Source organism: Mauremys mutica, chromosome 16, assembly GCF_020497125.1.
Source record: "Mauremys mutica isolate MM-2020 ecotype Southern chromosome 16, ASM2049712v1, whole genome shotgun sequence".
In the NCBI taxonomy this organism is placed as follows: domain Eukaryota; kingdom Metazoa; phylum Chordata; order Testudines; family Geoemydidae; genus Mauremys; species Mauremys mutica.
Genome location: NC_059087.1, coordinates 21908559 through 21936389, shown reverse-complemented (window position 1 = coordinate 21936389; position 27831 = coordinate 21908559). Strand labels below are relative to the sequence as shown.

Genomic DNA, 27831 nt, shown 5'->3' with positions numbered 1-27831 from the left:
GGGCTGGGGGGGGGCGGAAGGGAAGCGCTCAGGGCTGGGGCAGAGGATTAGGGTGCGGGGGGATGAGGGGTTCATGATGTGGGGGCGCTCAGGGCTGGGGCAGAGGATTAGGGTGTGGGGGGATGAGGGCTCTGGCTGGGGCTGAGGATTAGGGTGCAGGGTCCTAGTGCCTGCCCTCCGCCAGTACTGGCAAGGCAGGCTTCCCTTACCCTGAGCCTCTCCAACCCCAAACCCTCAGCCCCAGCCAGAGCCCTCATTCCCCCCGCACCCTAATCCTCAGCCCCAGCCCTGAGCACCCCCACATCATGAACCCCTCATCCCCCTGCACCCTAATCCTCAGCCCCAGCCAGAGCCCTCATCCCCCCACACCCTAATCCTCTGCCCCAGCCCTGAGCGCCCCCACATCATGAACCCCTCATCCCCCCGCATCCTAATCCTCTGCCCCAGCCCTGAGCGCCCCCACATCATGAACCCCTCATCCACAGCCCTCACCCCACACTCCAAACCTCTTCCCTAGCCCTGAGCCCCCTCGCATCATGAACCCCTCATCCACAGCCCTCACCCCACAGCCCAACCCTCTTCCCTAGCCCTGAGCCCCCTCGCATCATGAACCCCTCATCCACAGCCCTCACCCCACAGCCCAACCCTCTTCCCTAGCCCTGAGCCCCCTCCTGCATCATGTACCCCTCGCCCTCAGCCCCACAGCCCTCACCCCTGCACTCCCTCCTATCCCCAAACTCCGTCCCAAAGCCTGCACCCCCACCCCCTGCCGCAGCCTGGAGCCTGCATCGAGCACAGAGCCTGCATCCAGACCCCCTCCCCCACCCAAACTCCCTCCCAGAGCCTTAGGCAGTAAATCTAAGTGCGTGTTTTGTCCTTTGAGTGAGGTGCATTACTGAGTGTATATATTTATTAAAACTGCGCGCGCTTAGGGGAGGAGGTGGAGAAGAGACAGGGCAGGGGCGGGGCCTCATGGAAGGGGTGGATTGGGGGTGGGGCCAGGGGCAGCAAGGGGGCGTGTCAGTGATGCGGCCCTCGGGCCAATGCACTAGTCCTCATGCGGCCCTCGGGGTCATTTGAGTTTGAGACCCCTGATTTAAGGTGTCATGTCTTTCATTCAACAGTAACTAGTCTGTATCTATTTCAGTGAGAACTGGTATTAAAGATGAAAGATCTGAAGTTTGGCAGTTTAGGTTCTTGGAACCAACTGCAAAGCTTTGTCTGCATTAAATATTTTATTTTCCTTTGTCTAATGTGTATCGGTGTGGCTTCTATACATCAGAGTCCTCCAGTCACCATAATGCGGTGGCTTTATTTTTTTGTAGAGAGGCATATCATACTATTTGATCCTGTTGCTCACTGTGTTTGACATCTTTTCTAAGTGGCAATAAAACAAACTCTAGCAGACAGGACAGGCACCCATGTATATGCATGCCTATACCCATCATCTTTTGCCCTTCTTCGTACCTCTACTGCCAATCCACCATGTCTTTCAAAATCAGGGGGAAAACATTTTTGGTCATGGCCTTGTAGTCACTAACTGGCTGCGCTTGTGTTTGCGGAAGGTTGCTTCCTAGCACCATCAGTAGTGAGTTAGTTATTTCTTGAGCACTCATGAAATATTTAACATAATTTTATTTTAAAATGTCTGTTCCTTGATTCTGATTTATCTCATAGTGTTTGACAAGCATTACATAAACCGCAACTTTGACCGGACTGGACAGATGTCTGTGGTTATCACACCTGGGGTGGGTGTGTTTGAAGTGGACCGTCTCCTCATGATCCTGACCAAACAGCGCATGATAGATAATGGTAAAATAGTTTTCCTAACTAACTGGCAATGTTTTACAACCTCTGTGTATGCAAACAACCTTAATTTCATCCAGGTCCATTGCTTCCCTTAGCTCTCCAAAAGGCACCATTGCAAGGTCCTGTATCCATCTCGAAGACAGTTTATAGCTGGAAAACTTATTTCCAAATTAAGTGCAGTAATAGGCTGATTTTTAGAGGTGCTGAGCACTTCTTAAAAGTGAGTTCTCAGCACTTCTTAAAATCAGACCATGAGGAACTTTCCGTTGAAAGACAATTTTATCTGATAGGAAAAGTTTCCCTATGACTAATGCATATCTCCCTTCCTGCACTCTGTATGGGTAAACCACAGCAATAACCACATCTGGGCACACCTGTGCTCTCTATCATTTTTGGCATTGCAGATCACTGTCGTGGAAGCAAATGCATTATGTTAAATACTAGACTAGAAAGAGCAGCCTGCTTATAAAGAAGGCTGCTTCTGCTTCATGGTAGTTAATGCGAAGAAAGCATGGGATCATTAGCGGTTTATTGTAATCAGATTTAAAAATTTGGTTCAAAAACAGCAGATTTATGTAACTTTAACTCAGACTTATGACCTGTTTGGATTAGGCCAGCAGCAACAGTTCTGGATCGTATGTGGCTTAACCCCTTTGTTTCTTTGTTTTCAGGGATTGGTGTAGATTTAGTGTGCATGGGGGAGCAACCACTGCATGCTGTTCCACTCTTCAAGGTAACAGAATCTTGGCTCCCCTGAAAGTGCTGCTTATTATGAGACTAGTTGGCCAAAACTCTCAGTAATTATTGCATCTATGAACTCTCTTCTCTTAGCTGCACAATCGCAGTGGTCCCGGAGATTCTCGCTTAGGAGATGACTACAATATTCCACACTGGATAAACCATAGGTAGGTGTGATGTTGGGGTTATAGGTAAATATCAGCTAGTGCTGAGCCTTCATGCTGCATGTTCTTCTCTACTGACCTGCTGAATTCTTCATTTCATTCCATGTTGTTAGTTTCTCCTGCTATGCATGCAAAGCACAGGTAGAGCAAAGTGTATACATACAAAATTTTGTAAGGTTATAGAGAAACTTGTAAAGGAAGGAGTCTTGCTGAGGCTCCATGTCCAGCAGACTCATATCTGTCTTTGAAGTTTGTTAGGCAAATGCAGGAAGTTAAGCAAATCAGACTGGACTGGTCAGATCACTTCAAGCAACTCAGGAGTAAATCCTGAATAAGCTGTTATGGGTAAGGAAAATGGGTCTGATGTGGGTAAAGACTGGAGCAGGCATATGATCCTAGTGAAACACTGAGGGCTGTAGTGTGATGTTCTCAACCACCAAGCCATGGTATGGTTATATTCCATTATTTCAAGTATCTTTTTGTTAAGTACTCTGACAATATTCTCTGTTTTCATAAGAGGCTGGGCTAGAGGTTGAATTACCCCCCACCACACATACACATACATGTGCAAACGTTCAACAATATCCATATAGCTGCTGCTAGCATAGGTAAGTTTCCTCTTCATGTCTCTGCATGCCTGGGTGTCTTGACCAGTAACCACTTACACAGATTCTGTCATATTCTGTCCGTCCAAGTAGATTGAACTTCTGATAGCTCTTTGCCTTATATGAAAGAGTGCTCTAGGACGTCTCATCTGAATCTTTTCTTACTGCAAGATACACATTATCGCAAATAGTTGACTGGTTGCAAATTCAGATGGGAGAAGCTTGGATGGGGAGTAGCTTATAAACAATTATGGCACTATCATTAGGGGCAAGTCGATTAGGGAGAAAGTCACCAATGGCACGTAGCATCACATCTTGCAAAAGTTAACGGAAGTGAACAATTTTCTGGAGAAAGAGGAAGGGAATGAGAGAGTTCAGTTGTTAGATTATTGAGGTGAACTCTGAATTAAGTTGCATTTGAGAGTCTAAGGGTGGGGCTTTATAGATTCCAGCTTTTTCTTGACCTAAAGTGCCTTTGTAACCATCTATCCAAATCTTTCCTGATGTCTACTTCATCTCTTTTCCAGAAAGAGCCTGGCTCAAAATCCTTCCCTTTGTCCCAGCCTGGTCAGGCAGAAAATAACCCAAACTCAATACTTTTATTTAAAATGCTCATTTCCTAAAAGTTAACTAAACAAGCTTTTGTTTTTCCTTTCCAGTTTCTACACATCCAAAAGCCAGCTCCTATGTAACAGCTTCACCCCACGGATTAAACTGGCAGGAAGGAAGGTAGGCTAGTCACTGGGATCTCTTCTTCCTGTCATCTGGACAAACTGATGTCTCCTTAGCTGAGCCATGGTGTTCAGTCCTTGTCTTTTCCACATGTCCCCTAGTCCATATTAATTCAGTTGTGACCTAAAGGAACCCCTGCCGCCTTATCGTTCAAAAAATACTTGTAATTCTTTTTGGTGCCAGGCTTCAGAGCCCTTTCCTAGCTCTGTCAGTGGTGACTAACTGGATTCTGTGCTAGTGACAGAATTCAAAGCTGTGATTCTTGGGGTACATCTGCACTGGAAATTAATGTGTAATAGCATGGTGTAGGCATACGCATGCCAGCTTTAATCTAGCTAGTACAGGTAACAATAGCAGTGTAGATGTGGCGTCGTGAAACCGAGCACAGGCCAGAACCCAAGTATGTAGCCAGAGTATCCAGCAGGCTTGTACTTGACCAGCTAGCCTGTATGGAAGCCCATGTTGCAATATCCTCATTTCTACTGTTACCCATGCCAGTACCACACTGGTTACACCTTACTTTGCAGTATGTACCCTTGGTGTGATAGCGATTTATGAAAGTGGGGCTAGTTTGAAGACTTGCGCTTCCCAGTATGGGGTGAAGGGAAGCTCATGGTATTTAAAAGTGAATTGTTCTAGCTAATATGGGATATTAGAAAGCCTCTGTCTATCATGGGAAAATTTGAGGGAGAAGAGACACTGGGGAGGAGGAAAAAAATGTCTGTGGGGGTTGTGACTGGGTGTCAAATTTCTGCATCACTGAGATGGTCTGGCTGCCTGATCTGAGTCAGCAGAATAAACCCTGTAATCTGATACCAACTGTTAAGTCTGACCCTCAGTCACTGTGGGGTCAAATTTCCTTGGAACATGCTGACCTGTTTTATTTTCTTTATCACATTTCCTGTGTCTGCTCCTCCAGTTGCTGACAGAGAAAGTGAAAAACGGTCGAGACCCCTGTGAGTAATTCAGTACTGGAATGACCCAGTTGATTTAAAAAACAATAAATGACTCTAACAAGGCAATGAAAGTGCAATGAAACCACTATTGATGGGACTGAAAAAGGGCTAATTGTTGCAAAAGGCAGCAAAACAAGACTCGTGTCCTGGGCTGCTGGTATAGGTATCTAAGCTGACTTCCTGGCATGTGATCAATGGGGTAGGTTCTTAGCCCTGACTGCTTGTCAGTGGCTAGAGGAGATGGTGTCAAGTTGATGTATAGGCCTTGGCCCTCTAGCAGTGTGGCTCAAGGGAAGGATGAGCCTTGACTGCCGTGCTTGAGGTGCTAGAAATGCCTTATATACAGAATTACATAATCTCTGGCTTTCATGCTGCAATACCACCTTTTTTCAGGAATGTGCGTGTGAACAGAAGGGGGAGTTATTTTGTCCTTACACATGAGGTCATTTCTGCAAACCTGCACATCCTGGTTGGAGGTGGTCACAACACCTCATACAAATAGGAAGACTTGTCAGCGAATGACTGAATGTATGGGAGGAATTAATAGTGGGTTAAATTAAATGTTCTGTGTTCCAGCATTAGGGGCTCCTAAAGATGCTGAGAATGCCCTTCCCATTCAAGTTGATTATGATGGCTATGATGCCCAAGTGTTCAGACTGCCTGGCCCATCCCGAGCCCAGCGCTGTACCACTTTCAGGTAGGAAGCTTTTAAGCAAACAGATTCTGGTTCAGCTTCACCACTTCAGTGCATTTGCTGACATATATAAAATGCTCTTGGGAAAGATGGGGAAGGCTGAACACCAAGAGCTTAAAACTTGTCTGAGAATAATGTTTAGAACTAATATTTTCAGCTGGTATCAGTGAGCTTCCTGCTGGCAGCTCTCGCACCATGCTACTGTGAAGCCATACTAATCCTATGGGAGCAAGTAAAAGGAATAACTATCAATATATTTCCAGCCAATTTAAATTTTGCTTGCTTGTTCAAACAGAAAAATTATTGTAGCCATCTCTCTTTTTCCTGTACTCCTGTCAGATTTTGCAAGCTAAACATGGTTAGGCTGGTTTCATACTTGGATGACTTTTGAGGAACACATTGGAGCTGCTGGAAGTGGAAATGGTCATTCAGAGATTGGTGCTCTGTCCTCTGAGATGATACCAAACAGGGTGGGTAGGAGGTGTAGAATCCCTTAACAACTGAAAGGGTTAATTTCTGGATGTGAATTGAAATAGAGCGCATGACGATGGGGTCACTGAAAATTTCTGTGGCATTCCTCCTGAGTAGGGTATTCATCCTGATGTCCTGGCCAGATGCTTTTTTTTGGCTAATTACATTCAATCTCCCTAAGTTCCTGGTGCAGTTTCATGAAGATGGGCCTAATGGGGCTGCTTCAGCGTGTCGTCAGTTATATCTTTGCTTCAGGGCTTAGGAGACATTGTATTGATCTAGGGGAGCTTTGTACACAAACATCTGCATACATGGATTCATTCACTCAAGTACTGAGCTGATAGAGCTCAGCTTGGAAAGATGCCAGTACCTTTTAAAGACCTTTAATTTAATTTTAAGGATGCTCTAGAACTCCTTGGCCAGTCTGGTTTTCTAGCTGTGTAGGGCTGGGACTGGTTCCTTCCAAATCCCATCAATGCCATGGCTGGCTTGATGGCTGCAGAATTGTGGGAGGTGCTGAGCAGGCTTCCTTTGGAGCACTGCTGCCTAGCTAGGAGATTTCTAGTGTTCAGTATCCTGTGTTGTTGGATAACTATTTAATATGCTAGCCAGGGAAGGCAAATGTGCCATTGAACTCATATATTCAAAGATGGTGACACTAACCCTTTAGCACTATACTTGGATTCAGCTATCAGTCTACAGGTTCCTGGATAAGTGGGAAGCTGTTGGATCCTCTTGATTTGCCCAGGAAGTGGGATTTCACTTCAGTGCTATTGAACTTATGTATCCTTCAGTAGGTCTGCGAGGGAAAGAGAGAGCCGCACCAGGAAGAGCTCTAGCTCTTATGATGTCTCGTCCAGCCCTTCTGTGCAGAGCCGCACCCTGCTCCCAGAGGAGGTGAGGAGCCAAGCTTCCGATGACAGCTCCCTGGGGAAGATCTCCAACATCTTGATGATCCCACGGCCTCATTTGCACCAATACGAAGTCAGCAGCTCCTTGGGCTACACCAGCACCCGAGGTCAGACTGAGGCACGAATTGAGATAGGGAAGTCCCTTCGCTGTGCATTGGTTTTGGGGTAGGAAGAGAGAGGTCCTGAGTTCAAGTCAGTCACTTCCAAAGCAGCACAGAGGGGGAAATTTTCACTTCAGCATTCATGTTACAGCTTTGAAAATGTGTTTATCCACAGTGCACACCTCTGCGCTCTGAGTTCAGTGCTGTCAGTCCCTTTATACTCGTCCAGTTCCCTTTTGTGTTCTTATTGGCTCACCCTATATAGGCAGGTTTCAGAGTAGCAGCCGTGTTAGTCTGTATCCGCAAAAAGAACAGAAGTCCTTGTGACGCCTTAGAGACTAACACATTTATTTGAGCATAAGCTTTCGTGGGCTAAAACCCACTTTATTGGATGCATGCTGGAAAATACAGTAGGAAGATATAACGGAGCAGATGAAAAAATGGGTGTTGCTGTACCAACTGTAACAAGAGTAATCAATCAAGGTGGGCTATTATCAGCAGGAGGAAAAAAAAACGTTTGTAGTGATGATCAGGATGGCCCATTTCCAACATTTGACAAGAAGGTGTGAGTAACAGTAGGGGAAAAATTAGCTTGGGGAAATAGGTTTTGTTTTACTTTACTTTTTTCATGTTCTTCATGTATATATATCTTCCTGCTGTATTTTCCACTGCATGCATCCGATGAAGTGGGTTTTAGCTCACGAAAGCTTATGCTCAAATAAATTTGTTAGTCTCTAAGGTGCCACAAGGACTCCTCGTTCTTTTTCCTATATAGGCATTGACACAGATCTGCCCATTTCCCTTCCCTGTTAAGAGATCTTTATTCTTCTGTGTCCCCTCCTACCTTTGGATCATCTGTGATGTGGATATGTGCAACTAATGTTTCATTTTCCAAGCCACTTATGAATCTGCATAATACAATTGTTCTCAGCAGTGGGTCCTGCGGGACCCCCTTTACAACTCGTCTCCATGAGGATTTACTGTCATTAACTATAACTTTCTGGATTCTTCCTCCTGCCAGCTAACAGAGCCATTTTGCTACGTTAGCACTGGTGCCTGCCCTTTTTTATTAATTTCGTCCTCTGACAGCATGTGGTGCCTTCTCCTAAGCCCTGCTGAAATCTAGGTAAATTGCACTCTCTGTCCACCCTTCACCAGTACTTTGAAGCTCTTTAGAAGAAATCAGTCAGATTATTTTTTTAACTCAATCTGCTCTTAATGAAGGCTGCTTATGTTTTCCTTTTCACTGAGGTCTTGCCATCTCATCTGACACCAGAATCAGCCCTGTGATAGGAGTTGGACATGCTGGCCTGTAACTGCCTCCTTTCCTATTAAAAACTTACTACTGCTTTAGCAGCTTAAGTTCTCCAGTACTTTCCCTATATCAAGCAATATATAAATAAAGATCCTGGTATTTCAGATAGTTTCCTTAAAAGTAAAGCAATATCTGCGGGGGGACTGTACTGAGGGAGTGGGTCAAAGACTTGGATTCTATTCCCATTTCTACCACTCACCAACTGTGTGACCGTAGGCAAGTCACTTCCCCTCTGAGTCTGTTTACCCATTGTAAACTGGGGATAATTGAGACTTACCTTTTGTAATGTACTTCATCTATGGATGAAAAGGGTTATATAAGCTAGCTAGCTATTATTGGGTTCTTAAGAGTTCTGCAGTAGAGCCCATCTGCTCCTACTGATGGATATCAATGTATGTCATCTTCTGTAACCTGGAAACTATCCCTCTTGCCTCACTAAACCTGATACAGGAGTGTCTGCCCCATATGGGTAGGGTCTTAAGCTTCTTCTTCCCCCATCTCATTTTTTGCTATAACTATGCCCAGGATGTATTCTATTAGCTCTTCCATTTGTATTTCTGTCACACCTGTTTTCTTCTTTAATTGGATCTTTCATTTTACTGCTTTTGGGAACTCTGTTTCCTTATTAAATATCCTCTTTCATTGTTGTTTGCAGTTTCCTCTGCATTCCACACTTTTATTGCCTTGAGTTTCCTCTTGCATAGTCTGGACCTTTTCATTTTCTTAACTTCTTCACTAACTTTCCCTTAGGTGCCTTTGTCTAAGACACTTCTTCTGTGTTCTCCAGCCCTCACCACTTCCTTCATTTCTTTCCTTCATTTACACTTAATTCTAAATAGATGCTTTTGTGCTGTGCATCAGATAGTAGTGACTTAAACGAGCTCACCAAGATCTTGTATCCTGTGGTGCAAGCATGCTGTAGTGTAATGATTCTTACCACTTCTTCTTTCAATGGTTGAAACTGCCCATTTTAAAAAAAAAATAGAGTACTTTACTTCCTTAGATCTCCCCTTTGCCCGATCTCCTATAACTTTGCTGCAGTTGCTGTCTTTAAATTTCTGCTTCATCAGTATTTTGTTATAACTTGTCAGGAATGTCTAGAGTTCTGGGTGAGAACCCCTTGTTTATTATTGGAAAAATAGGAAGAAATAACAGTTCTTCATGGCTTGTTTAGAAATTGCTTCCTCTCTGGCTTTCCTACTTTAATGCTTTTAAATGCAGAAAATCCTGGTTCTGTCTTGTCTGTACTCTCATTTATAGTGTAATTTCTGGATTAGTACCATCTGCCTCCTTCAGCCTCCCTCTGCACATCCCCACTTGTCCTAGTGGCCCTTGTTTTACTAAGTAGTGCACCTTCTTTTGTGTGGCTCTAGTTTGGTCTTATGTTAACTGAAAATTGTGTTTTGCAGATGTCCTTGAGAATATGCTAGAGTCACAGCAGCGAGACTCCAGCGCACCAGGGAGGTTTCATGTAGGCAGTGCAGAATCCATGCTGCACATTCGTCCTGGGGGGTATACGCCACAGCGGGCATTAATAAATCCCTTTGCACCATCCCGCATGCCCATGAAACTCACATCAAATAGGAGGCGTTGGATGCACACTTTTCCTGTGGGTGAGTCTTATAGTATGTTTTTTGAAACTGTTAAAGCTTTGAGCTTTAACATGGGGAGGGCACCCCTCTAGATAAGCTGGCAGAGTGAACTGTTCTGGTTTCCTGAGGTAGAATGCAGCACAGTGGGGACTGAGCCAAGTACTGACACAACCTGATGCCCTGTTGTCTCTTGAGAATGTTGTCATCTGCTAGTGTCCACAGTGCTTGGATATCATGGAGCAAGTTTATGGAAGATGGAGGATGTGGAAGCCCAGAGTTCTCCTTTTTTATTGTCTGCAGCAGATGGGAATTTCTGGTGGCCTTTACTAGACAGGAGATTCTGGCGGGGCTGTGACTGAGCTCAATAAGTGAATTATTATGGAAGTGCACACGTTTATGTTCCAGGTTTGAGATTCAAAATCTGAACTATGCTCAGCTTGCCTTGAGTCTTGTAAAAAGGCCTTCCAAAAAGTGTGTCTGTATTTTAGAATGAGAATCTTCAGTATTTCATTTGATACCTCCTGCAGATTGAGAGGACTGTGTCTTACAAAATTTCCAAGGGACATTGTAGTCCTCCATATCAATTAGTGGTGCTGCTGCTGTGGAGAAGGAGTTGGGGGTGAATTGGGGAAAACTAACGCAACAAGAGAAGATTGGGTGAGACTGATAAATATATAACTGGATAGGTCCGTCAGGAGAAGCAATCCAGATCCACCACCAAACTCGTCAGAACATGGCAGAAATGCAGGGCAACGGGCAGCGGGATCTGACGCACTCCTCTGCTGAGCTGCTGGAGCTAGCCTACCATGAGGCAACTGGCAGGTAAGGCCATCCCCCAAGTAAAGAAATTGATCTGAGTTTTTAAAAAAAGTGTGTGAAAGGCTAGCCACATATCGGATAAAGAAAATAAAGGTTCAGGACATACATATTTTGTAGTATGCAGTGTCAGCTCTGTGTACCTATGCCACAATTTTTATTGTCAGGCATAAGGCCCCAGGAGCAAGCATGGAAATAGGGCTTATTTTCCCACAGTCCATCCATACTTAGGTTACTTCTTGCTGAATGTCTGAGACCCATAGTCAGGCCAGTGATCACCCCTGGGATCATCCAGGAAATGGCCATGGCAGGTGCCCCAGGCCTTCAATAACTGCCTTACTGCTTGGTGCAGGGAAGCAGTTGCTATCTCAAAAGCTGTAACTTGCCATTCCAGAGAAGTATATAGGAAAAGGCTTTGCCTTATAGTACTGTTTAAGCAATTTCAGCCCTACCCCTCTTTTCCCCCACTACTGAGACCTGGTGAGAAATAAAGCCATGTTTGACAGGGTAGGGATCTGGACTGCCTGTAAGAATGGCTAGCTGTTCTTAAATTAAATATTTCTGTTTACCTATAAATCTCATTCAATGCACGAAACAGTATTGGGAGCTTACACAGACCTGCAGTATCAGCATAGTCACTGTATCTTGCCCCCTGAGAGAGCTAAATCATTCAGTAGTCACTATGTATATGATTTATTTATTTTTTTAAGTTCTTTCGGAAGTTAGGCCCATCACTAGATCTAGGCTATCTGCTGAGCTGTGGAGTTATCCTCCCCCACTCCTCCCACCAAGGTATTCCCTTACTAGCTTTTTAGCTACATCTCTATTAACAAGGTCTTTATTTCCTGTATCCATGTTTTTTGCTTTTGTTCATTAAAGTTTTTTTAATGTTCAGTAACGTAATCACTTTAGAATTATCATTAACTTAATCTCTTTCCTCCGTCATTAACTTTAATGGGTCTGTTTCCTTTCAAGCATTACTTTCTCTTATGTCTTAGCCTGGTCTACACTGGGGGGCGGGGGAGAGGGAGAGATTTATCTAAGCTACACAACTTCAGCTACGTGAATAACATACCTTAAGTCGATGTACTTAGATCGACTTACCGTGGTCTCTTCACTGCGATGAGTTGACTGCTGCCGCTCCCCCGTCGACTCCATCTGCGCCTCTCGTGGCGGTGGAGTACAGGAGACGACGGAAGAGCGCTCAGGGGTCGATTTATCGTGTCTACACTAGACGCGATAAATCGGCCCCCGCTGGATCGATCACTGCCCGCTGATCCGGCGAGTAGTGTAGACATACCCTTTGTAAAAGTCCATATTGTTCCCCTTTCATCTCTTGGCTGACATTAACTTTTACTTTTTGCTGCTCTGGCATTTCACTTCAAGCCCTCACTTTGATTGACCCTCATTGTTTTGGTTTCCTCTCCCTTCTTTATTTCCAGTACAGCATTGTTTCACCCTCCAATCTTTAATTAGTTTTTCAGGAAGTCACACTGGTTAATTCTTATTCTTTGCAATTTTCTTTTCCAGACAAGCTTTAGTCTCACCTTTTAAACAATCGTGTCTTTTACAATTCTCTAGCCTCCTCCCACTCATGATGGATTTTAATATTCCCATTACTCTACGCTTACCAAGTTTTCGTTCCCAAATTTTGCTTTTTAAAAAAGAAATCTATAAACGCTGCATGATACTTCATAAGAAGCCTTTCCTTACATGTTAAATTATGGTCACTAACATCAGGCTTTCCTACTCGCATAGTCTCAGTTGGTTCCTCCCTATTGAATGTATATAGATCCATGATAAATTTGGGCCTGGTTGGAATTTCCATTTTTTAAAGTTGGAGCTGTGCATAACATGGGAATCTTCTTCATCCTTGTTTAGGTGTATTTGTCTCCTAGTGGATGCTTGGGTAGCTAGTTATCTATGAAATCCATTATCCTGTGAAAATATAGTATATGTCACTGCTGGAGATTGGGTACCAAATTATAGGGATCAATATTCTGCATTGGTACAGAATCTCCTAAGATCCCTCCAGGTTTGTCCTGGTCCCTGTGTGTTGTATGGAGCCTTGATTCACCAAAGGCTGAGCTTAGATCCCAGGTTGCTTTTGCATCTGAGTTTTGATTAAAAGACTTGACCTAACTCTGAGAGGGGGTATTGTTTCTCTGTAATGAACCAATCTGCCAGCATCTTGTTCTCTCCAGGCACATCACTTCTCGTCATCCAGGTGACAGCATCTCTTTCCTGAGCTTCAGTGGAACGGATGAGTTTTCAAGCAGTTTGGTCGGCTGTAATGGTGCAGGTAATAAAGTACTAGTCAACAGAGCAGGCTTGGGGATTTTAAATAGAAGTATGAAAGGAGCTATGGGAGGATGCTATGTAAGAGGATAACCGTCACAAAGTAACAGAGCTAGGAACTATGGAACATGGGTGGGTCCAGGAGCTACAGGATACAGGTGATGAATAACACTAAGCACTTCATAGTTCCAAACTAATGTACAACTGTACATTGAGCAATTAATGTCCATTATCCCCTCATTGTTTTGTATCTGTCTTTCTGCTCCTCTAGTTACATTTTATAAATGTCTTGGTATAGAAAAGATGTCCATTGTTTGTTTGTGCTTAACAAATAAGCTCTTACAGTGTGTTCAGTTGAAAGTAAGGTAATCTGTTCCATTAACGCAAAATCTGGTGTCCAGACATGTCGTGGGGGGACTGGATCAAACTTTTCTCTAATGCTCCATGATGTGCTTTACTGTGCTATACTATACTGAGTGTTCGCCTTCTTGGGTTAAAGCAAAATGAATCTGAATATGTATTAAAATATCTGAGTTGCTTGTCTGAGATGATTCCATCTTTCTAGTAATTCTCAGAGAATAAAGTCTGTGGTAATTAGTAGTGAGCTAGAGGCTTTTGAGAGAAGTTGTAAATAAGGTTTTCCATTTTGAACTGTAGGTGCTGGGTTGCAGAGCTTTTTACAGCCTTTAAGGCCCGGATCCAACTAAACAGTTAAGCATGTGCCTATTTTTAAACAAGATTACATAATGTGATCAGCTGCTTTTTTGGATTTGGGCCTGTGTGAACAATTGGATGAGAATCTGTACTTGAGAAATAAGATGCACTTTTAAACATTAAATTGCAGATTATTAGGAGTCTCTCTCTTATACTGAAAATTACTGAATATTTCAGTTACTGAAAATTTCAAAATTTCTTCTGACTCTCTTAAAGCCAGTAAAACAGATTTGCCAAACTAAGCATTCTGTTGCAGTAACTGTCTGTTTGTGGCCCAACTTTTCAAAGTATCATCTACTATTTAGATGAAACGTGATCAATGGTAGAATTTCCCAACACTTTGAACAGAGTATTTTAGACTCCCCTTGTTCTCTTCTTCTTTCTGATTTCACAGGTTCATTTTGAGTTTTTGCCTTCCAATGTATAGTTATGATTTTTGCACTTACTATACACATCCCTCCACACACCACAGTGTCCAAAACAATTTGCTAGCAAACTTACTGCCAATAACATTTATTTGCAGCTATAATTGTGTGGAAATCCATATCAGTTAACTAGTCCACTGTAAATTTATTTCTATTTCATGTCCTTCCCAGGGTTTCATTTGAACATTTGAATTTCATTTGAATTCCTGGTTAATTTTCTTACCTTACTTTTCTATCTTCCAAGTTGATTTCATATTTTTGTTCAGGTAGTTGTTGTGCCTGGTAATTGTTGCACCTCAAATACTGTATATAATTTGTGCAACATGAATGCACAGAATATATAATTTTTCCTAGTAATAATTTTTTTTCCTTTTTCAACTGTATTGTTTTGAGAAGCCTCAAAACCCCTGTACTAGCCACTATATATGTGATTTATAGAGAAAATTATGTCTACAGTTATCATGCTTCTTAAAATTCCCTATTAGCATCTCTTCATAACTGAACTCTCTAATGAGCTGAAGCCACTACTTCATGGATGTGACTCCAGCCTATATCTTTCCATTTCCTATGGTATGAGTCATCTGTGATTCAGAACAGATCTTTCCAACAGTGATTTTTAGTGAATCACATCGGGGCATCATTCTCCTGCCTACAGTATAGTTCATTCAGGTATTGCAACATGTACCTCCTTAGTAAAAAAATTACCCCAACTATTTACATTGGCATTCAACATGTTATCTGTATTGTCCAGCAGATGCCAGATGACAGTTTAGAGAAAACAAGTCTTATTGCATTTTCCTAAGTGGATGGCGGATGTCATTAACGGGTTTGACGTAAGATTAATGGCAACTTGTCCTTGCCTCCTCTTCTGATTTCCTGCCATCATCATGGAATCAAAAACCCATCTGTTCTTACAGTAATTGCTATATAATGTAGAGAACATGATTTTCTTGGATATTCATTTATTGGATAAAGCAGCAGGTTCCAACTTTATAAAAACAGCCCCTGTGAATATTTAGAAACTCTGCCCAGTATGCGTTCTCCAAGTTATCTGAACTATGAGTCCATTTCATATCATTAACACTATAGTTAAGATGTTAAACACAAAAGTTTAAATTCTGCAGTCAGTTACATTAGCATAAATCTACAGTAACTCAGTTTAACTCAATGTTAGTTTTGATCAATAAAAGCAGGAAAGAGTCCTGTGGCACCTTATAGACTAACAGACGTTTTGGAGCATGAGCTTTCGTGGAGCTCATGCTCCAAAACATCTGTTAGCCTATAAAGGTGCCACAGGACTCTTTGCTGCTTTTACAGATCCAGACTAACACGGCTACCCCTCTGAATTTTGATCAAGTCTAGCACAGAGAGGAAAATTTGGCTCAAAATCTGAAAATGCTCACAACAGTTGTAATTTTTCCTTCTTGATCATGGGTATATTGTCTCTTTTCCCCTTTATGTTAGAATGGTGCAGAAAGTACAGTTTATAAATGATTGTCCATATTTTCAGCATCTTGGTTACTTTTATCATCCACAAATATTCTCCACTTAAAGATATTTTAGCAGTGGTTTGTTTTTGCAGATGTAATCTATTGCAATAATTCTTAGAGGGTCATCGCTTTCCAAATTTCCAGCTCAGTAAGTGCCCAGGCAGCCCTGTTGTCCTCTGGATTCAGCCAGTATAGCTCTATCTGTTTTTTTTCTCAGAAAGGCATGTACACTGGTAGTCTGTGTCTAAAACATTTGGGCTACCTTGAATCCCCATAATCTACTCTCATAAGTTATTTGAACTCTGTAGTAAATCTTATCTTTCCTCCTTTGCTATATAAATATTTCTGTGGCAGTTTCCATTGTTTGTTTTTACTAACTTTAACATCTTCCTCGATACAGTCTGTATGTATTAATTCGTCTCACTTTTTTTCCTTAAGTAAGAAAAAAATCTAATAGAAACATCCTGCGTGTTCAAAAAAAGTGCCCAATTTAGGAAAAATTGGGTTAGCCTTTAAATGTGAAATCTAGAGGTTAGCAAGCTAAATAATTATGGGTAACTCTCAATTATTGTTTATTGCAAGCATTTATAAAGCTGCCCATCACCATGGTATCCATTTTAGTACTGGACCACTTTAATTGAATTTAAAGATGGTGGCTTTTTATGTGTTGGCTGTATTTACATACTTTGTTATGCAATGCCCTAAATATCTTGAGGGTGGGGAGCAGGGCCGCCCAGAGGATTCCGGGGGCCCGGGGTCTTCGGCGGCGGGGGGCCCTTCCGTTCCGGGACCCGCCGCCAAAGTGCCCCGAAGGCCCGCGGTGGGAACCCCCCGCCGCCGAATTACCGCCGAAGCGGGACCCGCCGCCGAAGCGCAGCCCGGTCTTCGGCGGTAATTCGGTGGCGGGGGGGGGGGTCCCCGCTGCGGGCCTTCGGGGCACTTCGGCGGCGGGTCCCGGAACAGAAGGGGCCCCCCGTCGCCGAAGACCGGGCTGCGCTTCGGCGGCGGCGGCGGCGGCGGCGGGTCCCGCTTCCCCCCAGCCCCTTACCCGAGCGCGTCTCGGGCGGGGCCTGAGCTCCGTCCCGCTCAGAGCCGCGTGGTGAGGGGGCGGGGCTGGGAGCTCCACGCCGAGCGGAGGCAGCTGCCCCGCCCCCTCCCCACGCGGCTCTGAGCGGGGCGGGGCTCAGGCCCCGTTGGAGCTCCCAGCCCCGCCCCCTCCTCCCCACGCGGCTCGGATCGGGGCGGGTCTCAGGGGCTCGGCCGGAGACTCGGCGCTTGATGTGCTGAGGCTCCAGGAGAGGGGCGGAGGCGGGAGCCTCCGCTCTTCTCTTGGGGGCCCCTGTGGAGCCCGGGGCCCGGGGCAAATTGCCCCCTTTGCCCCCCCCTCTGGGCGGCCCTGGTGGGGAGAGGCATTATACAATTACTTTGAGCTTTACGCACGTTTGTGTGAATTTCTCTTGGAGGGAGGAGGAATGAATGTTATGCACAAATGATTTGTAATAAAATACATGTCTGCCTCTCATAGGGATGAACCTCAAAACCCAGAACAAAGATTCATTGGAAGATGCTGTTTCCACCTCTCTGGATCCAAGTAAGCAGGAGGGGAGGGTTGGGCAGGAGGCCTGGGTAGACAAGGGCTGGGGTGTGTGCACATGCAAAGGCATTAGGGGTTGGTGAGCAAGGAGTTGGGAGTCTAGTGAGGCCAAAAATCAGACCGATGTAGCTATGTTGCTACGGGCTGGGGAAAATGTCACGCCCTGAGCGCTGTAGTTAGGTTGACCTAACCCCCTGTGTAAAGAGTGCAGGTCGACAGAAGAATTCTTCCATTGCCCTAGCTACCACCTCTCAGAGAGAGTTTTCCATCAGTGTAGTTAATCTAACTTCATTGATGGAAAAAACGCGTCCATTGATGCAGCATTAAACTATGCCACTGCAGCTGTAGTGTAGTTATGCCCTGAGTATGTGGCAGCAGTCAGGTTTACATTCTGCTTTCCTGTGATTGTCAGTGGCTCTCTGTAGAGCCCTTATATACTATGGCTTTACTTGTTCCTGTCTAAGAATTAATTAAATCAATAGCTGTGTCATTTCCTCAATTCCCATAATTTTTATGTAAAGAGCTAAAGAGGCTGTTGGACTCTCCTGATCTGCCTCTGAACCATAAAGGTTCTGTTTGGTGCCAGCTGGACAATCTAATGAAAGAGAAGGGAGGCCAGCATTTTATGTACAAGATACCCTTTACTGAAGCTTATATGCCTCCGTCTATTACAAGAGTGAGGGCATGACTCTGCTTCAGAGAACATTTCTTGCAACAGTTTGTCTTGTATCAGTTTCTTGCAACAATATTTCCCCCCTCATTAATGTTAAAATAAAATGTTTAAGGTAAAGTGAAACAGCTTTATGGATGAGATCTGTGCAACAATGATTTATGTAACAGTAATCGCCCAGAGCTCTTAGGGCAGGTTGATTCAGGCATGATGATTGATGTATATTATTTGATGTTGAATTTTCTGTGTTTTAGATCTCCAGAATCTTACAATAGCCTAAATTTAGAGGGGTGTGGGGGGAAAGCAGGTTACAAGATACAATTTTTCCTTTGTTCCCACCTCTACTGGCTGTCTTCTATTTTTATAACTGTAGAAATGTTCTCTTTTCTGCTGTTGTATGCTACCTATTCCAGAAACAGGCTGTTATTCTTTCCCTCACCAACCTCTCCTACAATCATCCAGGAGGAGGAGCTGGTCTGATTTGCTTGTCCAGACTTGGAATGTTGATTTTTTTCTTTATATGTTTAATAATATGAAATTGCACCTGATCTGCAGTAACCTCAGCAGCACAGCAGCTATTTCAGCTCTAGCTTACAATCAACAGATAATTTAAGGTATTAACTTTGAATCCCATTTGCATGATGGGATTGAATTAGCATGTGCACTGCATTGTTTAACAAACTGTGTCTTTCTCTCCCTCCCCTTTTCTCTCTTACTCGCCTTCCTTCCCTCCCCATCCAACCTGCTGGTGACTTTCATTCATATCTTATACTTACCTTTCTTTCCAACTTCCTTCTCTTCACACGTCCTCCTTCTCCCTCCCCACCCCTAATTTTTCATGCGTGACCACACGTGCCCCCATTGTCTTCTCCCCATGATGCAACGAGGCAGTTCTGACACTGTCTGCTCCCCCCGTAGTGCCAGGCTTCTGTTGTACAGTTGGGGTGGACTGGAAATCTCTCACAACTCCGGCATGCCTTCCTCTCACCACGGACTACTTCCCAGACCGCCAGAGCTTGCAGAATGACTACACTGAGGGCTGCTATGATCTGCTCCCAGAAGCTGACATTGACAGGTTTGTGCCAACACGTCCTCTTGTACAGTTTGTTGCATTGAACCAAAAGGTTCCAGATAATCCCAGGCAGGGATAATCTGGTGGAAGATGAACATTTTGTGACTTTCATACAATATATAGAGTTGCCAACATGGTTGGTGGTGGAATAGATAGCCTTTCTCTCTAGATGACCGCTTTGCACCTTGTCCACTGGTAACATCTGTCAGTTTTAGAAATTTAGAAATTAGTTTGGGTACAAAACTTGACATGGTTGTTTATTTACCAAAAAAAAAAAAAAATACAACCCCCACATTTCTTGTGATAAATGTCCTGGAATACTGAGTATCTCTTTATATAAAACAAACAAACAAAAAAAAACACTCCTCCACCGCATTTCCAGAGATGCTTTGTTGGGAGAATTTTGGAAGGAAAATCATCGTGGTGTGATAAACCAAAAGACACTCTGAGATTCTCTTGCAATTCTGCAGTAGCCACCAGATAGCAGAATACTCTCCCCGAAACCATGCATCTTCCTTTCAACATCTCTGAAACTTCCCACCAACTATGAAGTAACAAAACAGAGCTATGTTGGCTACTGCCCTGTTAGGGAGGAATAAAACCTCTCACAATGAGAGGCTAACATCTTACACTTTAGGCACTTAGAAGGTATAATAAATGGCTTTATTAAAGTAAATTAATCTGCTTGGAGAAATGTCTGCCCCTCTAAGAGCAGGATGCCAGTATTCAGGAGAAGAAGGGAATATAGGGGCTGTTGGCTACAGCAGAGCACCAGGAGTGAGGGCTTCTGGGTTTTATTCTCAGCTCTCCTGCTGATTGGCAATGATGAGCCAATCTTTTAACCTCTTTGTGCCTTAAATTACCCCTTTCTGAGGAAGGAAAGTATTCTCACCATTTTAAAGGTGTTTGAGTTTTAATTCATGTTACCGAGCTGCTTTGAGACTCTCTGATGGAAAGTCTTATAAAAGTGAATATCATTATGACTATATTTGCTAAGTAGTACGAGTGCTGAAAAATACAGCTGTCAGAAGTTTAACGCTGCTGTTGTAAATAAATCTTGATGGTCATAATGCCTCTTATTCTCACTAGCTTCAGAATTGTTTGCAAAATGCCAACTAATATTTCCAGACAGTTTGGTAATATCCATCCCCATGAACTGTTGATAGAAGCAATAGAAATGCAGCTGTCTTACATCCAGATCTTGCAAGTAGATCTGTGCAGGCACAAGGCTCCACCTGTGCAGATTCCATTGCAGTAATAAGGCCTCAATTGGGAAAAGTGGAAAAAAGAGCAGGTGTGTGGCCAGTTCCTTACGCTGATTGGTCTTGTGATTAACCCCTTGTGCTCAGGAGAGATGAGGAAGGTGTGCAGATGACAGCCCAACAAGTGTTTGAGGAGTTCATTTGTCAGCGTCTCATGCAAGGATATCAAATCATTGTGCATCCCAAACCACAGAAACCAACTACCACTGTACCACCCCCTCTGAGCAGCAGCCCCCTCTACAGCCGAGGTGAGTGTCACCTGCTTTGTAGCTCCTTTACTCCATAATACATTCTGTCCTATCTTTCCTTCACTCCTCTTCCCCCAACAGCCTCCACAGTGATCAGTCAGACTCATTCTTTCTCTTCACATTTTACTTTGTCTTATGTGATTTGGTTACTTGGAGGGAGAGATTTCCAGATAGGGGGCAGCACAAGTGCAGACAATGGAGAGTCAGCTGTGACTGCAGGAGATGGATATGGGGTTGGGGAGGTAGAGTGTATCCAGGAAAGCAGTTCTGAACTCTGTTTGGAGACTTATAAGAAATGGGCCCTGTACCCACTGGGGTTTGAAATATGTAGGTGAGCCAGTTTAACATAGTTCGGGCTAACACAGGTTTAAATACAATTTGCCTAGTCACTGTAGAACAAGTACAGCTATTTTTGAAACTTTTTTTTTTTCAATTTTAGTCTGAAATAAGTCTTTTGAAACATGACTTAAAAATGGCTGTGTCCAGGCCAGAGTGGGCAAGGTTAGCCAGAACTGTCTTAAAACCCTGCTTCAGCTAGGGTGACCAGACAGCAAATGTGAAAAATCGGGATGAGGATGGGGGGTAATAGGTGCCTATATATGAAAAATCCCCAAATATCGGGACTGTCCCTATAAAATCGGGACATCTGGTCACCCTAGCTTCAGCTAACGCAGTTTAATACCCAATGTAGATGGTCTCTAGATTATGTGGGGTAATGCGGTCCCGCTTCCCTGTGTTGGAATCACAGTCTGAGTACAGGATTTGATTTAAAATGATGTTACTTTAACTTTGTCCAAAATACATCATTAAGGGGAGGCTTGAGGGAGGTGAATGTGTGAGGATAGGAACGAGAATTATTACCCTTTGTGGTTTTGGGTGGGAAGCAGAGGCTTAAATGGTGAGACTCGTTTGGAAAAACAACACATTAAGGGATTAGCTGCAGAAACGAAGCACAGAGAAGGATGGAAAATGATGCTGAAATTACCAGCCCATCAATTAGGTGCACAACACTTCCTGCAGCATGTCTGCTGCTGATCTTGCTGAGCAAGCCTTCCTCAAAGAAATGGTACTAAAGATGATACTTGGTTCAATTTGTGTTTGGAGGCTCATTCATGGAATGTTACAGTATAGTTGCAGTTTGTGCAACAAAGCTGTGACTATTAACATAGGTGAACAGAAAGATGTTCTCTTTATGTATTACTTATAGGCCTTGTATCACGAAATCAGCCTGAGGAGGAGGATCAATATTGGCTGAGCATGGGCCGCACGTTCCACAAAGTCATCTTGAAGGACAAAATAATTACAGTCACTCGATATCTGCCAAAGTGAGTATCTCTCCAGTCAAGTAAGTTAGCACCACCTGTCCAGCAGACTTGCTGTCTCCTCCTACCTGTATTTGCTTGGATGACTGTATTCAGTGCCTTCTGTTACAAGGAGGAGCTGCCGTTGATAGTGCCAGGATTGGTGAGGCTTGCTTTGTCTTTGTCAGGTATCCTTATGAGTCTGCTCAGATAAACTACACCTACAGCTTGTGCCCTTCACACTCTGACTCTGAATTTGTCTCCTGCTGGGTCGAGTTCTCCCACGAGCGGCTGGAAGAATACAAGTGGAATTACCTGGATCAGTATATCTGCTCTGCTGGCTCTGAAGACTTCAGGTGAGAGATCTCATTTTCCATCCTGATTGCTCTGTGTCCTATTTTTTTCTTTTTTTCTTTTGATCTACAATTGACCCAACATTTTTCTCTGTAAAGGCTTGAATAGCTCTGGTGACATGGTACTTGAGGGAGTGTTTGACCTGCTTTCATTGATATGCTATTATCAGCTCTGTTACCCTTGTTTGAATTTTACATAGCACCATTTTTGCATTGCCTGATTTTGGTGCAAAGCCTCATGCATGCTGGTATTTGTGATCTATTTCTTACCCTCCTCCATCCCCCGTGCATGCAAAAAAGTATGATGACATTTTGTCATCCTTGGACAGTTTCCTTGACTTCTCATTCATTTCTAGATACAATTCAAATTTTCTTTCCTTAGTTTTTAAAACCTTCTGTGGACTTGCTCAAGTTACAGACCTTGCTTGACTCTACTCCCTCCCCTCTGTCGACTTTAAAACTGGCCTTCTCTTTGTCCCTTCACAGAGTATCCCCAAAAGTATTGAGCGCCTTTTCCTCTGTATCGTCTGTTGGGTGAACCAGCCTCCTTGTATCTTTCCATCTCATTTCAAGTCTCAACTGAAATCCTCTGTGCCTTAGCCTGTATCTCTGACATGTATTTTCCTTTTGCTTTTTACATTAGAACCTTGTTACAGCATTGCCTAATGCGTTACATTAAAAGTGAAGGTCCATGTGACATTATCAACCTGGAAATTAGTTTTTCTGTACTGTGTTTCAACATGCTTGGTGGTAAATACTTCCCACTGACATTCATCCTGCTGAATGCCCCATCATATGTAGGTCATTTTGATGCTTAATGGCACAGCCATGAGATCAATTAACAGAGTTAATACTCGCTTACATCCATGGTTTTAATGGAAGTGGGAATGCAGTGGGGACGTGGTGATCTTTGCAGTTGTAACTCAGTGATATTGTAATCTACTTGTTGGACTCTAAGCAAGTTGGCACACAACCATGTTGTATAGAATCTCTCATTCACAGCTGTGAGATGTGCTGTACCCTCTCTGCTTTTTTAATTTGTCCACCATGTTCCTTCCTCCAGCCTTATTGAGTCACTGAAATTCTGGAGGACGCGCTTTCTGCTGCTCCCAGCCTGCATCAGTGCCACAAAGCGCATTACAGAAGGTGAAGCACACTGTGATGTGTATGGAGACAAGCCCCGCTCTGATGAAGAGGAATGGCAGCTCTTGGATGGCTTCATCCGCTTTGTGGAGGGTTTGAATCGCATTCGTCGGCGCCATCGATCAGACCGGATGATCAGGGTGAGTCAGTGTTGTAGTGGGGTGGGAGGCTGAATTTTTGAAGCACTTCTAGCCCTCTAGTAACGTTCCCAATTGACTGGCATTGCAGTAAGCAGTGCTGTACTGTACACTACGCCTGTTGGCTTCATTGCTTTCTGCTCAGAGACAGTCTGTTGCTGAAACAAGCCTGATATTTGGGAACTACCATCCAGTGATGGACTCTTTCACTGCTTTGTACTGTGGCAATGGTGGATGTGGGGGCATTGTGCATCCTGCTCCTAAGGGAATGATGCTCAGAAGATCCTCGTCCTCTATGGAATGAAACAATTTACTTTTCTGAACTGAGCAGGCTGAGTGCTGCACTCAGCAGCTCGGATAAAGGAAGTCATACAGGTCGGTGGATCCATTGTCTATAATTATACTTTGAGAGTCACCAAATGGCCAATACTATTAGCTATTGCTTACAGGTATATGAAATTCACCCAAGGAGTCCTGTGCTGCTTAGGAAATGTATAAATGAAGGAGAGTATGTTTAGTAACTTTGCTAGTTCAGGGGGGTCTAATTATTTTTCCCATCTTAGGTTTTGTCTGCAAGGGGGAGAATGAACCACATACCTATTCCAGAATAACTCGCCTGTGTGGAGATACTGTTCTGGAATAAATTCTGAAATAATTACTCCATTTTGTGAGCACAGTAATTATTCCAGAACAAAGTCACTTTTATTTTGGAAAAGTCCCCCGATGGGGAGCTACTCTGGAATTGCCATTCTAGTCAGTTTCCCCATATAGAGAAGACCTTGCTCTTTTGTTAAGCGCTGTCTCCAAACTATTATCACTGTTATAAGGTGTGACTTTATTGTTGATCAGCTGAACCTTGAAGACCTTGACTCATTGTTTCCTCTTCTGTTCCTTTTTACTTAGAAAGGGGCTGCTATGAAAGGCTTGCAGATGGCTGGCCCAATCTCCTCTCACTCTCTGGAGCCTTCTGGGCCTCCTGTTGGGAAGAAGGGAACCTCGGCTCTGTCAGCCCTGTTAGAAATGGAAGCCAGTCAGAAGTGAGTCTGAACGCTTCAGTTAATAAACACCCTTATCACAGAGCACCCACCTGGCACGGGCTTCAGCACATTGGGGAATTTATCATCAAACAAGGGAAGCACCTCAGATTTTGCTCCCTGAGAGGAGTTACAACAGTGGGGAAATGCCATCCTTTTCAGTAGGACAGGGTATGTTACATCTGTACAAGTGCAAGGGTAGCAAAGAGATAAGATTATATTAGTAATTTACAAAGACATCATCACCATAGTATCTTGGTGCATCACACGTGAAACATGTTTGTACCACTTGCTGCGGGCAACAATACTGGCCCTGCCCCCGAATGAATCACCTACCCACTATGAGAGAAATAAGGAAAGAGGAGGAAGTGGTAAGGAAGTGCCTTCGTTTAGATCCACCCAGCATAGTCTTGGCTAAAAAGATGAGCCTTGCGCTAGGCTCTGAAGAATGACCTTCTCTGACACTGACAGTTCAAAAGGATTGAGCTCCACATTTGAGATCCTATCCATCCAGCTGGTAGGATACAACAGTCAGTATAACATTACTTTGTATAGAATTGTTCATAAAACATTTGGGGATATCGTTTGTCGAGTCCAGTAATATATCATTAACACCCTTGAGTTATAACATCAGACATCAGCAGGTCTCTCAACTACACTCACATTCCAGTAATGAAGCTCATGTTCATGCTTATATCCATTACTGTTACTGTTCTGAGGGTACTAAGCATCATATGGGAATGTGTGTGATATATTAAGACTAAGCTAGCAAGAAAGCTGTAGCAATGTCAGTGCAAACAAAACTATTTCCAGACCCTTGCTGCAGACACCCGGCTTCCAATCTGGTTGTACCCATCTATGACTGACAGCCATAGCTCCTCAGATGATCTGTCCTTTGGGTGTGTGGGAGAGAGGCAGTTTCTAAGGTAACCAGATCCTAAACCATAGAGATCTTTATGGATTAAAACCAAGATCTTTAATGACATAAATTTATTTGGAATCTCCTGATTAATGTTGTTAGAATATTCAAAATCTTCATTATGAACTAAAACACTTCAGAGGAGGTGGTAGGAAAGTTACTTCAACTCAGGAAATATAACGTACAGGGAGGAAAGAGACTAAACAGGGAATTGCTGGTGTTATGCCAAATTCCACTTTGTGATCACACTAGAGTCTGCTTTGCTCTCAGTGCTGTGGGTGGATTTGAGAGTAAGTCCCATTATCACAGACATTCTAACTCCTTGTTAACGCCCACTCGTGCTAATCAGTTTTACGCACACACTCGCATGCACCTTCCCACATGAGGAGAGAATTAATTCAAGTCCTTGAGCAGGTGACACCAGCAGGGAGATGAGTCTTGCAGAAGGATTTTTGAAGCCACAGCTCATACACTGTAGGAGACACTACTGGTTAACTATGTTTGCACGCTAGCTTTGTGAGCTGCCTTCCTTCTCTATTGGAATAGCTTCAGTGTGTTTGATTTTCTGGTGCAAGACTAAAGCCTTGTCCACACCTGAGATTTCAGCCACCAGTGTAGCTGCACCAGTGCAAACCTTCTAGAATGGACATGTCTTGCGCTGGTGCAGTGCAATTTATATTGGTGCGTTTTAGAACCTGAGCTACCTTGTTTTAAATCACATCTACACTAAAGATTAGGTATGGGTGTGGCTGCACTGGTCGCTAACAACTCAGCATAAGCAAGGCCTCAAACCTCCTAGTTACCTGTTCCCTCTGTTTTTGTGTTGGGCTTAGCAATACATTGTGGGATGGGGGCAAGCACCTGTTCATTGTTCATGAAATGTCAAGTGATCTTCTTTTCTGTATCTCAGAAATGTTTGTGTCAGTTCATACTGGCTCTGTTTTGACTGAATGTCCATATTTGAGATTCATTAGCTCAGGCAGAAATAGTCTATAGGTTCATGAAAAAAAAAAAAGATAAATAATATATTTTGGCAGCCCCAATTGCCATTTTCCTCTTAAAAACAAATGAAATGCTCAGCTACTTGTAAGAGATTTTCATTCTAACTCCTGTCATAAGACAACAGAGTTAGTCGCATTTTTTAAATTCTAGTACTAGTCCTTCTGCAAATCCCTATGGAAAGTGCTCTATGATAGCTGCATTTGCACAAAAGTGTCTGCCTAAAATGGCTGTAAAACTGAGGCTAAGTAGATGTGTTACCCGCAATAATTTAGGAATGATGGTGAGTAAATTCCAAGAGTGCTGGTACCAGATATACCACTGAAAACAAGGAGTTTGATGCTAGTGTACTAGGGGAGAGCTTTGAACATATTCAGAGGGCAGCAAGTACTGTGCACTAGGAAAAGCAGTTAATAGATTCAGGACTCCAAGGTATTGTGTATATGGGGTAAAATCATCCTTTTCTAATAAGCTGATAGACCCCTTTGAGGTTGAGTGCGTGGGAAAGCATCTGTCTCTAGAAAGCACAGCAATGCTTCCTCCCAAAACAATAGTTTTCAGCCAGTGTTACATAGTGTCCCAGGTTGGACCATACAATCTTTATGGCTTTTGATCCTTTGTTTTAGGACCCTGGGGGAGCAGCAAGCAGCAATGCTTTCTGGGAAGAGCTCTTCCCAACCTGCTGAGAGTGGGAGCATTGCCATCACTCCCACCTATGTGGACAGCCCACGCAAGGTAACACCACTCTGGCCCAGTCTCTAGTTGATACTTGAGAGAGTCTCTTCTGAAATTAACAGAGTTCTTGGAGTGATTGTACACATAGATTCCACTCTTGATTCGCATATGTGCCATGCATGTGAGGTCAGATATTTTTAAAGTTAGCAACTTCTGGTGGGGCTGCTGCTTTGCATCCTAGATGTCCTTGTGCATCTCCCCACCCCCAAAAAGGCAGAAAGGGTGGGGCAGGTCCAGCTGTCCCTCAGTTCATTCTTAACACCTGTGGCAGCCAGATAGAACCCTTGCAGCGTTGGCCTGCTTCTCTATGCACTGTGCTAAGTTAGTCGTCTTGCCCATTGGCAACAAACAACTTGTTTTGCTTTATTTTAGACAGATTCAGGTTTTAAGATAGAAACACCACATACACAGCCCCATACAGGGGCTCTGGCAAAATGGCAGAAGCTAAATCTCTGAGGTTTGAAACCTGCCTCTTGTGGGAAGCTTCAATGCCACTTAATGATGGGCTCTAAGTGCCTATTTTATTTAGGAGA

At 43.6% G+C, this 27831-nt stretch overlaps 1 protein-coding gene across 11 annotated transcripts in view; it reads left to right on the top strand.

The window, feature by feature from the left end:
* Positions 1-27831, top strand: part of DEPDC5 (DEP domain containing 5, GATOR1 subcomplex subunit) — a 63611-nt gene that overhangs the window by 17041 nt on the left and 18739 nt on the right. For 5 of the 11 annotated variants that reach the window (XM_044989898.1, XM_044989897.1, XM_044989892.1 and 2 more), the window contains 18 exons: positions 1678-1812; positions 2481-2542; positions 2641-2714; positions 3976-4045; positions 4968-5004; positions 5581-5701; positions 6964-7187; positions 9906-10109; positions 10775-10910; positions 13109-13206; positions 17357-17422; positions 18987-19170; positions 20517-20677; positions 21885-22002; positions 22167-22334; positions 23395-23614; positions 24515-24648; positions 27190-27298. In XM_044989898.1, coding sequence (XP_044845833.1) covers positions 1678-1812; positions 2481-2542; positions 2641-2714; positions 3976-4045; positions 4968-5004; positions 5581-5701; positions 6964-7187; positions 9906-10109; positions 10775-10910; positions 13109-13206; positions 17357-17422; positions 18987-19170; positions 20517-20677; positions 21885-22002; positions 22167-22334; positions 23395-23614; positions 24515-24648; positions 27190-27298 — 2321 coding nt within the window. The remainder of the gene's footprint in view (positions 1-1677; positions 1813-2480; positions 2543-2640; positions 2715-3975; positions 4046-4967; positions 5005-5580; positions 5702-6963; positions 7188-9905; positions 10110-10774; positions 10911-13108; positions 13207-17356; positions 17423-18986; positions 19171-20516; positions 20678-21884; positions 22003-22166; positions 22335-23394; positions 23615-24514; positions 24649-27189; positions 27299-27831) is intronic. The other 6 variants (XM_044989901.1, XM_044989896.1, XM_044989899.1 and 3 more) reach the window with 3 other exon arrangements.